Here is a 13,881-nt window from a genome sequence, read left to right as displayed (position 1 = left end):
GTCCTTCTTAACCCTTGTAGCCAACTGCTAAGCTTCTATCTCAGATTTGGTGGCAGAGCTGGCCATGAACGCTACCTTTTAAGGAAGACTGGGCTCTTGTTTGTACTAAATTTCAGTGCTTTCTATATAGAATTTCAACTTCTTGCCAAAATATCTGAAAGCTAATTTTTCTCTTAGCAATTCCTATCTTCTGATGGAAAGGCAAAACATTGTGGCAGAACAAAAAGGCTGTTTCTCCTAGCAGCTCTCATCATCATTTTAGCCATGTCTGAGTTCTGATGTCATTGCGCTCCAAAGAACTGAAAGGTTTTAGTGCAGCAGTTGGTAGCAGACTGCCTACAGGAACCATTGATTCTTGGTGGCAGCTGTAGCTGGTATACAGGGGTCATGGTGGGAGACAGAAAATAAAACATGAGGGGAAGGAAGAAAAAAGGCCAGGCACAAGCTGAAGAGGATTATTTAGAGGAGGGGAAAGGGACAAACTTGGAAATGTGTAAACAAGAGCAGGGAGGGATCTGCTCTCCTAGGGAAGGTAGTCAGGACAGTCCAGGCTGCATTTGTGTCAACAGTTTGATCCTTTATCCATTAGGGATCTCCTACAGCAAAAGGCTGCTTATTTAAAAGGTGAAGATCACAGGCAAGTGATGGACATTTCAACAGTAGCAGCTGAAGTAGAGAGAAATTTGTGATCACAGGAAAGTAAAGCATGCTGCAGGTAAAGCTAGAGGTTGCTGATCATTCATTCCATTTCCTAGCAATGTATAAATGCAGTGATGCTGGAAAAGACTGTGGAAGAAGGACTGCTTTCCATGGAGGACCTCGAGCTTGGGTAACTGGCTCATCAACAGCTTCCCCTTGCCTTTGGATGCCTCTTCCCACTCTTGGTGGTGCATTCCCCTGCCTCTGCCAGGCAGAGGGGTCAGCAGAAGGTGCAAGCTGGGTATCGCCTTTTCTGAGGGAACAGCTAAAGCCTTACCTGGCTGTGTGCAGAGAAGTGCAATGGACAAGAGGCTGAAGGTGCAGGCACTAAATGGTTCATGGGTTATGGCAGGTGTCGGCACTGAAGCTGGTTTGTACTGCAGTAGGCATGGAGATACTATTTATTGCTTCAGGTGGAGTGCTGGGGACCTTGTGCTGTGCAATTTCACTGAGCTCTTACTGAAGGCTGCTGCAGTTTCCCGTAAGCTTTTAGGTGTGGTTTCTCAAAGCGGTGTGCTGCTGTTTGAGTTAGAATACTAATCTTGACAGGATATCTTTCTTAAAATGCCACATGTGAGGTAAAGGAACACTGCCAACTGTCTTAGGCCAAAATATGACAACTCTGCTCAGAAGTATTTGAAATCTCTCCATTCAGACTTATTTGACAGACTTGCCTCTGGGTTTCCTCTATGCATTCCGAGTCCCAGCATTTTTTCATCCTGTGGCAAATGCTTTGAAGCCACTGTTGGTGTAACTCCTGAAGTACTTGGCTCGATGCTTCCCTGCCAGCCTTTCATGGCTGAAGCAGATGTTTGGGAGGAGGGCAATAAAAGCACTAGGTTGTTTTTATTTAGCATTTGAGTCTTTTCTTCAGATTTTCCTGCCCCGTAAGAGTGGTTTGATGGCTGTTTTGCCATAAACCTGTAGAAAAGAAAGATGAGTATTGACAAAGGGAAAACAGCAAATGAAGAAATACTCAAGTGCTAAAGTACAACAAGTGGACAGGAGTGCAACTGTTCAAATCAAGTGTTTGAGAACAGGAATCCCATGGGGAAGAGGGAAGTCTCTTATACCTCATTACCAACCTTTTGCTTGAATGACCCAGACAGTTTATTACTGGAGCCACAGAAACCCAGTGAAGGATTTGGTACAAGTGGAGGTGTGTGTAAGAGATTCTTTCAGTCAGGCACCTTCCATCTCTGTTTATGAAGCCCTTGTGCCAAGGGAGCTGATCACTCTGTTTGCTTACAGGTGATCTGTTGGACTGGGATTTTTATTACCTGCAGCAATGTAATTAAGATAAAATAAATATTTCAAATTGACCATGAAATTAATTTCAGGGGATGTCACACTCATGGCACAATGGAGTGTACATTGGTGGGTTTTCTGGCTGCTGGAAGACGGAGGCAGAGGTTTACGTGAAGGAGTGAAGGCAGCTGCTTTAAGAAAATGACAGTGTTCCTCTACTCAGTGTTGCTTTATGAAAGATCTCTGAGATGTATTGCACAAGGGTGTACCACGTTACAAAACAGCTGCAAAAGCCTGACTTTGCTCCTTCTTACAAAATGGCAATTGCACTATTGTTTTTAACTATGCTCAACCGCTTGTTCAAAGCATCTTTTGGTCCTAACTGCCAAAGAATTACAAACCCCCTTCACATCAAACTTCATGCTCCAGATGAGGAAGAGGAGGTTTTCTGTGTCCCAATATGTGTACAGTTACAGAGATACAGACGGTTGTATATTGGAATGTTTCTTCATGCTTTTTTCCTTTTCCCCCTCTTTTAACCTCAGGAATTAAAAAAAAATAAAATTCTGTGTCACTGAGGATGTGTGTCCCTTTCTGTCCTGTAAAGATAGCTTTGTCTGGGAGAAAAAAGCAGATAACACAATCATCTAAGCAGAAAAAGCTTTATAGAATAAGGAATACAGAAAACAACTGATGGAGGCTGATGGAGGAAGGCCTCATCTTTGTGCCAGAACAACAGCCCCAGGGCATGCGGTAAGGCACAGGCTCCTCTGAGCTGTTGGGGGCAGGGGGACAGCAGGCCCTTGTCACCACAGTCATCACTGTTACTTGTTATCTCCTTTTCCTCAGGGGAGTTTCCTGATGGGGTGGAGGCTTTGACCCTTCAGATCCCCATGCTTCAGCAGCAGCCCCTGCTCCATATTTACTCTAAGACAGCCTCCAAGCAAAGCGTTATCCACAGTGGAAGAGACCTGCAGCGTGCTGTGAGTGACCATACCTGGCTGTGAATGGCTGCAGGGGAGGCTGCAACTCTTGGAAGCCTTTGCCTGCACCTCCAGTGCTCTGGTTTTAGCCATACTGAACAAGACCTCTTCCTGTCCTTGGTGCTAGGGTCTTAAGTGTTTACACTAGGGATGGTGAAACAATGGCCCATGTTACCCAGAGAGGTGGTAGGTGCCCCATCCCTGTCACCATTCAGGTCAGGTTAGATGGTGTTCTGATCTAGTCCAAGATGGCCCTGCTCCCTGCAGAGTGGACAAGATGATCCAGCTTGTGATTTTGTGATTCTGCTCTATGAAACTGGGAGAGAAGTGGATGGCAAGCAGTTCTGCAGAAAGGGATCTGGCTGTGCTGGTGGACAGCAGGCTCTATGTAAGTTAGCAGTGTGCCCTGGCAGCCCTGCATCCCCACATCCTGGGGTACATCAAACCCAGCATCACCAGCTGGTCAGGAGAGGGGACTGTCATGGTAAACGTTTGTGTGGCCTCATCACAAGTACTGTGTGCAGTTCCCCACATTTTAAAAAGGATGAAGTTACTTGAATGCAGCCAGAGAGTACAAAGCTGGTGAGAGGACTAGGAGCAATGTCCTGTGGGGAGTGGTGGACCTTGGGTTTGTCTGGTTTGGAGAGAAGGAGGCTGAGGGTCACCCTCATTGCTCTCTACAGCTCTCCGAGGAGGGAGGGGATGTGGAGAAGAACATGGCGATCTCTTCTCTCTGATGCCCAGTGCCAGGACCTGTGAGAAGGGTTCAGAGCTGCACCAGAGGTGGGTCAGACTGGACATCTCTTCACCGAGAGCGTGGTCAGACCCTGGAATAGGCTTCCGGGAGGGGTGATTGATGCCTCTAGCCCCTGTCACTTTTTAAGAGGCATATGGACAATGCCCTTAACAATACAGTGGTCAGCCCTGAGGTGGTCAGACAGCTCACCTGGATGATTCTCGCCCGTCCCTTGCAGCATTCCCTGCTGCTTGCCGGCGACAGGCTGCTGCCGGACGGCCGGGGCTGTGCGTAGAGGCAGCGGGGCTGCGCAGGTTGCCCGGGAAACGGCTGCTGGGAAGGCGGGGCGGCGGGCGAGATGGGTGACGTAAGCGAATCGCCACCAATAGGAGCGCCGCAAGGGTGCTCGCGAGGCTGCCTTCTCCATGGCAACGCCGAGCCTGCCGTTAGCCGCCGGGCGCCGCGGCCGCCATGGTGAGTAGAAGGCCTTGCTCCCCACCTCCCGGCGCAGCAGCGACGGAGATGGGCGGGAGGCCGGCTCTGAGGAGGGGCAGGGAGGCGGTTCGGTCAAGGCTCTCTGGGCAGAAGGGGCTGCTGCCGCTACCCGCCGTCTGAGCACCCGCGTCACGCCGTGCGACCCTGTGGAGAGTGGTGGGGCCTGGAGTTCCTGCAGGCTTCAGTGCCCCGTGTGCTTAACTGCGCTTGCAGCACAACAGCTTTAGCCTTTCTGTCTTTATGTGTTAGTTTAATGCCCTTTTGAGTCTGCTGTCTAGATTGTGAGGTTTCAGTGCACGTGCTGGCATGTCTCCCGTCTATAATGAATAGAAACTTTTCACCTGAAGAAAACCCTGCAAAGAGAGCATCAGTTGAGCTTTTCACATGTTTTCTCATTTGCAAGATGTGGGACTTTATAGGAAGCATCATGCTTGCAACCCATTGTGCGAGTTTATTTACTACTGTTGCTGTTTTCTTTTTCTGCCTTTAATTTTTAAGCAGCTGAGATCTGTGCTCAGGGTTCCAGGTGTTGCCTTTTCACTCGAGCTACCCTTTGCAGCTGGGTTAATAAGGACAAGGTGATTGGTTTCACTGTTTTGTCTGAGTAGCTGCACACCTGCCTCCAATACCAGCAATCCTAACTCACTGCAGGGGGGTGTAAATGAAACCTGATTTCACCTGTGGCTCATCAGCTCTCCAGGGCTGTGCTGATAAACTCCCATTTGTGCCTTGTTGTGCCTCCTTGTGAGTTGTTCTGCTGCACAAGCAGGATTTATTCTCCTGCAGGCTTTCTGGTTCTGGCCCTCTGATTGGCTCCAATTTTGTGTCTTTTCTTACAAAAGTAAGTCACTTGTGGCCTTGCTTTCCATCCTGTTAAAGGAAGAACATTTCTGTGAGGTATGTAGGGGTAACAGCCATGAAAGCGTGGCTTGTTAACATGCTAAGCCTATGAAAGCAAGCACAGAAAGGAGTAAAAGGCAAGTCTGCACAGTGCTTGTGCTCCATTTTGGCTTGTTCCAGGGCATCTTTGTGTTTATGCCCTTGTCTGCAGGCAGAGCTGGGCCTTAACGAGCACCACCAGAATGAAGTGATCAGCTACATGCGTTTTGCTCGTTTCAAGCGTGGCCTGTGCATCAAAACAGTGGATTCTTGTTTCCAGGACCTTAAGGACAGCAGGTACGGGGGGCGGGGGGGTGGGTGGTGGTGGCTCTGAGCAAGAATAAAGCAAAATATTCTAGCAACAATTGCAGGCTTAGATGCGGTGTGGGACAGCTTTTTTTCCATTGACATTTGTATGTGCTTAGCTAGGAAGAGAGAGCCACCAGTTTTGCAAATGTTAGGAGTCTCTTTAATGTTGTTCAATTAATACATAGGTGTCAACAGCATGGCTTTGCTTTCTTTATTGCTTCTGAGGTCTAAATCTGGTGCAAGACTGAGTAGTATCTATAAATGTAATGTTTCCAAGAGAGAGTTTGAATACAGTGAGCAATTAGTAGTGCCATAGTCCTCTAGCAACTACTGGCAGTAGATGTTTTCAGAGGGATGTTGCATTACAGAAGAATGATATCTGTGGTGAGGTCTCATAACAATGCGAAACTGTCATCGTAAGAAGGACACAGACCTGTTGTAGTGAGTCCAGAGGAGGCGACAAAAATGATCCAAGGACTTGAATACCTCTGCTGTGAGGATAGGCTGAGGGAGTTGGTGGTCTTCAGCCTGGAGAAGAGAAGACTCTAGGGAGATGTAGCTACCTTCCAATAGCTTATGGGATCCTACAGGAAGGATGCAGGGGGACTTTAATCAGGGTGTCTGGAGACAGGACAAGGGTGAATGGTTTGAAGCTGAGGGAGAGCAGGGTGAGACTCGAGCTTAGGAAGATGTTTTTCAGTATGAAGGTGGTGAGGCTCTGGAATAGGCTGCCAGGGAGGCTGTGGATGTCTCCTCCCTGAGGGTGTTAAAGGCCAGGCTGAGTGAGGCCTTGAGCAGCTGAGTCTTGTTGAGAGGTGTCCCTGCCCATAGTGGGGAGGTTGGAGTAGATGAGCTCTGAGGTCCCTTCCAACCTGAGCCATTCTGTGATTGTCATCATTATCACACCTGACTCATCTCCAACGCTCTTTTTAGACTGGTTGAGGAGACCTTCACAGTTGATGAGGTGACAGACATGCTGGATGGACTGCAGACTGTTGTGCACAGTGAAGTGGAATCAGAGCTCATAAACACAACCTACACCAACGTGTTGCTTCTGCGGCAGCTCTTCTCGCAGGCTGAGAAGTGGTACCTCAGGCTGCAGACAGACGTCTCGGACTTGGAGAACCGGTAACACCCTGGGCTGCACAGAATGCCCTGCAGCCATGAGAAACCTTCCAACCAGTGACTGTTTGCATTCTGGTTTTGTAACCATAGAATCCTCTTCTTTTGGTTTATGTCAACGATAGGTTAGTTTCAAGGCTTTAATCAGGCTTGTCAGAAGTTATTTGCAGTGCCCTTACTTGAATGAATCAGTTAAAAGCAGGCAATAGGATTTGCTTAAAAAGCCTTTTCCAATTGGGTATTTTAATCAGTGATGCTACACCTTACAGTTCTAATGCATATACCATACTATAGCATGGCATGATCTGCTGCATTTATTGTATTTGTGTAGGACTTAATTCTTGACTTCTACTGAGAATCTTACATGCAATACAGAGTGTGGCATCAGCCTGGTAAAATGTGTTTCATAGGTTAGCTTTTGGGGTAAATGAATGCCTCCTTTTCTTTTTCTTTTCAAGAGAACTGTTGGAGCAGGTTGCTGAATTTGAAAAGTCAGAATTTACATCTTCAAACAAGAAGGTAGAGTTTTATTTTAATCAAATCATAGTCAAGTGTCATGTGGAGTTGAGAGAGATGTTTAAAATGCATTGTGCTCTTTGTGCTTAAGAGAGAAAATTCAGAAACACCCCCTGCCACCCCTTTTTCAAAGCAATCTTTGGATCACTCCAGAAAGCAGCATTTTGCAGTTCAGCACCAGGTTTACACTGAACTTTCTTAGCTGTTTCCGTATGGCAGCTTCTGCCTCCTGATCCTCATCCCAGAGTCAGGCACATCGAGGTGTGCTGGAGGGTCTGCTCTTGGGTTCTCTTCCCCCTGGAAACTGGGGTAGACTGGAACATTGCAGCATGGAGTCAAGAGCTAGGAAGATTCCACAATGCAGATATGACTCTTAACTTATCTTGCATGATTATGGTTTGTAGCATAAAGGTATACTTAGTTCATAGTTTGCTTAAATATTTATACATATTTGAAGCTGTGTTAATGTTTTTTACTCTTACAATGACTCATTTTTTTCTTCTTTGCTGCTTTGTCTTTTGGTGGCTGCAGCATAAGTAGTCTTTTGTAAATTCATCCTTTCATGCCTCTATGCAGTGCTGTTATTTAACCTTAGCTGAAAGTGAAGTATGTAACTTAGAAGCCCATGTATCTTAGAAATGAACTTGAGATAAGGGTCATTCATTTGCTTTACAAGAGAAAGCTGAATTGGCTGCCAGTAGTTATTTTACAGGCTAAATGTATAATCTTCTTCCTAGAAATCTGTAGAATTGATATTTTTTTTTTTTTAACCTTTATTTCTTTAGCCCAGTGCAGATCTCATTAAACCCAAACTGGCCCCATTAAATGAAGGTGGGTCAGAGCTGCTGAACAAGGTAAGAACTTGTCTGTTCAGTTGTGGTCAGTGACTGTGCTGCTTACTCATCTGAGTAGCTCTACACTACTGTTTCTGTAGTGTGCCTGTCTCTGTATAGACATCAAGGTAACATCCTCCAGAATGTGAAATAATGCTAAGAGAGCAATAAATATTGTAAAGCCTTTTACATTTCTTGTGTGGTTATGGTCTCCAATATCTAATTACTGACTTTCCTTTTGCAAAAGCACTTAGGCCATTGTAAATACTTATCTTTCAATTTAATGAGGTAAATTAATAGAAACCAGTATTCAGTTTGTTCCATGCAGCTGGCTTTCCAAGAAGAAAGGAAATTAAAATATTAGCTGGATGAAGTGCTTAGGTTATAGAACATTTTCTGTCTCACTTGAAGTCAGTCTTACTACATTCAGACTTTTTTCTTTTGCTGGTTGGTTAAGTTCCTCCTAAAGAAACAGGAATTGGGAATTTAATAGTTTTGAAAACTTTTCCACTTGCTAAAGATTTTCAGAATCACAAAACACCTGTTTATCAGTATTTTTTATTGCACTTGTTTATGTTGAACTGTTTGTAAATGCCACACTTCTTCCAGTACACTTCTAAGTTAAGGGTGTGGAGATATTTAGCAAGGAGTTGCATTTTCTGTCCTTTAGCCTGCATTCCTACAGTGATCTGTCAAGTACAGTGTCTGAATCAAAGCATTCCAGAATTCAGACTTGTATTTTCTTACAGGTCAAGGTGACTGTCTTACAACAATAATTTCAGTCTGTTTCATAGCAGTTTGGGTTGAATATCTACATATGATGACTTTTCTTCATCATTTGCATTGTGAATTTACTCTGCTCACTGAAACTTGGCTACTTCCTGTGAAGCAGAAGAAAATGCAGGGTAACCTGGCACTTGTCTCTTTAAACAGGAGCTATGCATAAATTCTTGCTTGGCTGTTGATTGAAAATACAAGAGATTTGAAGTTCTGTCTGTCCTGCATCTTGATAGTTATTAAGTCACCAGTCCTGTATGTTACACCAGAACTGGAGACTTGGATTTCTTGCTAAGGCCGAGGACAATAAATAAATGGTCTGCTCATTTCTTATCTTTGTAAAGCTTTAGAAGCTTGTTTGCTTTCCTAACCTATGAAGCTGTTTTCTTACCTGAAATATTAGGAAATTGAAAATAGCACAAGAGGGTTCACAGACTTTTCCTGTTTGTTAACTCAGACAGTTGCTTGTCTCCAAGAAGAAAATGAGAAATTGAAGGCCAGGCTCAGGACCATAGAAACACAGGTAAAATCCTTCTAGACTTGGATGCTTAGTGCTGGTTGCATATTGTAAGAATTCCATGATTGTCATTCTTTTGGTTTTGGCTAAAATGATTCTGAGGTTTTACACTGTCAATGTATTGCAGGCTACAGCTGCACTAGATGAGAAAGTCAAACTAGAGAAGTCACTGAAGGATTTACAGGTGATCCAAGGAGATCAAAAGGTAAATATCATCAAGATTTCCACCAACACCTCCATTTTACACAGCAGTTGCCTGTTATGTCTGAGAGGTTGGTGCCTGTGGTGTTTCTTTGCTGGCACATGCAGAAGTTCAAGCTGGCATTCTCTTGTTCCTGCAGACATTGTCTGCTGCTGCTGGTCTGTGTGTCAGCAGCTCATCCAGAATGTTAGTTAATATAACGTGTATTTCATGTCACAGAGACCATGAGAAACCATGATCAGAAAGGAGTATCTCAGGTGCTCTCAGGGAGTAGTGTTCCAGGGTTTTTCTTCTCAGGGGTGATGTCTATGCAAGCAGATACAAATTAGTTTGTTTCTTCCAGTTTACTAATGAAAGACTGATATCTAACCTGAGCTTTATAACACCGTGTTGTGGTTTAAGCTTTCCTGTAGTCCAAAAGCCCAAATGGAACAGATTTAGATTGCCTTCCCTTTCCCTTTTTTCCCAGTAGGGGAAAGCAAATTAGGCAGGAGAAAAGAGAGGTAAATTCATGAAAGAAACAATCTGGAAGTAAAAAAAGAAGTTTAACAGAATATAAAAGGCATTTGAGTAAAAGGAAAGTTTTAAAGGTATAAGGAAAAGGGGTAAATAAATATATACGAAACCAGGCACAGCTGGCAAAGAATTCTCTGGACACAATGTGGATTCTCTTTAGATGCAGTCCTTAGGAATCTGGAGCACATGGAACAGGCCCCACCACATACTTGCAGCAAGAGGTCTTTATAGATTTGGAAGTGAAGTTCAATATCCTAAAATGTTTTCCACCTTAATTTCCATATTTTAATCCCCTTTCTTTTTATTTTTGCTTTCTATCTAACTGGTTTATGGTATGTACTTGGCTTTCTTAATATGTTACCATTTTATCTAGTAACTTTTAAAGTCTGTATTTGAATTGTATAGTATTTATTTATCAGTCCTGGCAAATATTTTCTTTATCTGTTGTGTTAAACCTTGAATTATTAAAGGTTTGAAATATTCAATGGGTTTATTAAATCCTGCATAATAATGCTTGTAGTTTTAAAAGACTGGAACCAAATCTCATCCTGATTAAACAGGAAATGGACCCAGTGTCAGAGTTGCTGATTATCTTCAGCTTTCATGTGTTGATTTGCTCTCTCTAGTCTGTTCTCCAGCTGTGACATTTCTCTATTTACAGCCAGACAGGTCTTTTGTGCAAACTAGCTAGCAGATAGAGTGCTGAAATGCACAACTTTAGACAAAGTATTAATTGAGTGGAGAAGCTGCTGAATTTCCTCTAGTTTCCCTCCATATTTAGATAGGATGGGTGTCAATAAAATCTTAGGAACCCAGCTGCTTTTCAGAGCAGCAGCATACAAACTCTCTGGACAGACAAATGACTGCCAAACCACAGCAGTTCTGAAGGACCAACTCTTAGTTCTGCTGATTTCTGCTTCTTTTTTGCTGGTTAGTATGGTTTCTCACCCTGAGTATGAAGCATGGTTTGGGAGGACCTGCTCTGTTCAGTTGGTTCAGCTTGAGGATATTGAATTTGGACATAACTGACCTAAGCCACAGGTTGGAGGAATGGTCTGTTCTGATGCAAAACATGATACACAATGCAGAGCTCTGCGGCCACTGCACCCTGCCACTCAGTCTCAACATCTTCTCTGCTCGAGTCTCACCTGCCAGAAACAAAAGGAGCAGAGCTTCCTTAGTTTTAGATTTTTGTTCTTTTTAAGGTGCTGCTGTTTCAGCCTCATCATGTATCATACTTTGGAGAGTTTGAGCTAAACTGGAGACAGTGTGGTTTGAAAATGGAAATGCAGCCATCTCCAAAATGCATTATTAACACATTTGTAGAGTTGTAAATTAATGCCATAGCTTTTTTGGTTGTGTTGTTGGTTTGGTTTTTGGTTAAAGCATTTCTCATTTAGGCTTTACAGGAATAATGTAGACATAATTATTAAACATTTCAGATGTACCCACTTGGTGGAGTTATGCATTTAGCATTTGAAACATTTTCTTCTCTTGCATTTGACATATTTGAAATATTTCTTCTATTGAAGACTGATGCAAACCAGGATATTACTGAACTGGAAAATAAAGTGGCAACTTTGAAGAGCCAGTTTGAGAAGACTTTGAATGATGCTACTGAAAACCAAAAATTCTTGGAAGACGACTTGGTGACAACAAAACATGACCTGCTTAAGGTTCAGGATCAGCTTTCCGCAGCTCAGAAGGTTAGTGTTTCATTGTGATGGAGCAGCAAGAGCCCTTGGTTTTTCAGCTGATCACAAATTTAACAAGCATAAACTGCAGGCTGCAGAGTTTACTGGGCCACACTTGTGTCTGTGTATTTTTATTTCTTTTATTCCAGGGGAAAAGCACATTGTGTATAAAAGAGCAAACTCAGAAGTAACTGTGTGTTTTTAACTGTATGAATACCTCAAAATTGCCCATTTGTGCATTCCCAGTCTTTGACTCATGGAATCATAAGATCATTGAGTCCAACCATGACCACTAAACTATATCCTGAAGCACCACATCTACAGCTTCCTGAACACCTCCAGGGATGGTGACGCCACTACCTCCCTGGGCAGCCTGTTCCTATGCCTGACCACTCCTTCATAAAGAAGATTTTCCTAATGTCCAATCTAAACCTCCCCTGGCACAGCTTAAACCTATTTCCTCTTGTACTATCACTGGTTACTTGGCAGAAGAGGCCAACACCAGCCTCATTACAACCTCCTTTCAGGGAGCTGTAGAGGGCAAGTGTTCTTCAGAGGACTCCTAGCATGGCTTCATTAGGAAATGTTTATTTCTCCCCATAGTCTTCTATGAATCTACTCACTGACTGCATCTAGGTCGAGTAAGTAAGAGAAAAGACTGTTCTGGAACTTGAGGGGAAAGAAGTAATCTTTATTTTTGAGAAATCATATTCATTTGGCTTTCAGAATGTAGAAATAATGTGTTGGTGATATTTATGTAGGAGCTGGAGAAGAAAATTTCAGCAAACAGCTGCCTACCGTAACATGAAAGAGATCCTCAGCAAGAAGAATGAGCAGATAAAGGATCTGCGTAAGAAGCTGGCCAAGTAAGTGCTGCTCTTTGTCTGCCCAAACATCCTTCCTCTGGTCTGTGTCCTGCTCTGGGAAGTTGTCTTTAAACCAGACTAGAAATTATTCCTTCAAGAGGATTTCTAGTGGGCTGTGCCTTGATGTTTGATAAGCCAGGCCTAGATCAGTGGGCTGGGCTGGTGTGTGCAGCACCTAGCCACCACATGGCAAGGGAGTGTAGCATGGAGAGAGCACAAAAGAGTTATGTACTTGGCAGCATGGATACCTTAAACCTGTGTTGTAGGGGGACAGAAGTGGAACTTAAAACTCTTGTGGAAATTTCTGCCCACAGTTTGTAACTGTATCACAGAATGGTCTGGGTTGGAAGGGACCTCTGAAGGCCATCTAGTCCCAACCCCCTCTGCAGTAAGCAGGGGCAGAGGTGCTCCATCCCCCTGATCATTTTACTTATAATACACACACAGAGAATTAACCAGGCTGGAAAAGACCTTTGAGCTCTTCAAGCCCAGTCTATGTAGGTAGGTTCCTGGCCATTCGCTTTTTGGTATCTGGCCAGTCTTAAAAGGAGCCACTAGACTGATGCATGGGTGCACTGGTCTGTGCCCTGAGCCACACAGGAGTGTCTCTCTAGTGGAAGTAATTTAGTACTGGAAGTTCAGAATTTCTTGAGATAAAAAATGTCTGAGTATTTGCTACTCCATTGTACTGATTGATTGATGTATTTATTTATTTATAATCCTCCGATATGAGCAGAGGACTAAATACCAAAACCAGCTATCTGTTGGAAGCTGCCATAGAAAGAAAATGTAAACTGGTTATTATTTTTTATGGCTTTTGGTTTGAATGGTAGAGCTTTTTGCTTCTAGTACTTAGAATTACTTTTTATTAATACTAATAGCACATGGAAACTTCCACCTTGTCTCCTTGTAAACCTGCATTTTATAGGGATCAGCTTCTGTAGTTGTTTTTAATTCTTTCCTTGAGAAATCACAGAGGAGCTCACTGAAGAGCTGAGATCATTCCCTACAAAGCAAGAGGGGAATTTTTGTTTAAAAGAAAAAATCTCCAATGCTGCCCCCTTATTAATACCTCTGAGGTAGAAATTTGAGTTACTTTGTTAAGGTAGCCATGAAAGTGGAAGTAAAAGAGAGGAAACAAGAAACCCTGAATGTTGTTTCACATTGGACATGTGTGACAGGTGCTCAGGAGGTTTTGCTAGTGTGTGCTCATTAGCCAGCGAGGTAAATGTGTTCCAGCAGCAATGCTGGGCCCTGTCAGAGAGGGACCCTCCTTGAAGATCTGCTTCTTCACTGGAGTCTGTTTGAAACAAATCTGAACATCAGATTTTGCCAGTGTTCCTTATTGCTCATTGGAAAGGTTGCTGCTGGAGCAATAAGTTATTTCATGTGTTCATCTCCTTTCTTCATGTAACCTTAGTAGAAAACAGTTTACTTCACTCAAGTCTCTTGTAATCCTCTGCTGTGCACTTCTCTGGCAGCTTCTAGC

The 13,881-nt window shown here is 43.6% G+C and overlaps 1 protein-coding gene across 2 annotated transcripts; it reads left to right on the top strand.

The window, feature by feature from the left end:
* Nucleotides 1–4,070: 4,070 nt before the first annotated feature.
* Nucleotides 4,071–12,417, top strand: LZTFL1 (leucine zipper transcription factor like 1). 2 transcript variants are annotated; one of them, XM_054160916.1, is made up of 9 exons: nt 4,071–4,140; nt 5,213–5,337; nt 6,283–6,477; nt 6,930–6,990; nt 7,773–7,841; nt 9,055–9,120; nt 9,242–9,319; nt 11,380–11,538; nt 12,288–12,417. In XM_054160916.1, exons 1-9 carry the CDS (start codon nt 4,138–4,140, stop codon nt 12,327–12,329), a joined length of 798 nt encoding a protein of 265 aa, XP_054016891.1. In that variant the 5' UTR covers nt 4,071–4,137; the 3' UTR covers nt 12,330–12,417. The 2 variants fall into 2 exon arrangements, with proteins under 2 accessions (XP_054016891.1, XP_054016890.1); XM_054160915.1 differs by having other exon boundaries at nt 11,365–11,538.
* Nucleotides 12,418–13,881: the final 1,464 nt, after the last annotated feature.

Source organism: Dryobates pubescens, chromosome 4 (assembly GCF_014839835.1).
Source record: "Dryobates pubescens isolate bDryPub1 chromosome 4, bDryPub1.pri, whole genome shotgun sequence".
In the NCBI taxonomy this organism is placed as follows: Eukaryota; Metazoa; Chordata; class Aves; order Piciformes; family Picidae; genus Dryobates; species Dryobates pubescens.
The sequence above is the reverse complement of the archived record's forward strand: the minus strand, read 5'-3'. Positions and strand labels throughout refer to the sequence as shown.

What these genes read in the sequence shown, in the direction of transcription:
- LZTFL1 (XM_054160915.1), top strand. An exon ending in TCAGGACCATAGAAACACAG is followed by an intron (nt 9,121 to 9,241) that starts GTAAAATCCTTC and finishes AATGTATTGCAG; the next exon opens with GCTACAGCTGCACTAGATGA. An exon ending in TGATCCAAGGAGATCAAAAG is followed by an intron (nt 9,320 to 11,364) that starts GTAAATATCATC and finishes CTTCTATTGAAG; the next exon opens with ACTGATGCAAACCAGGATAT.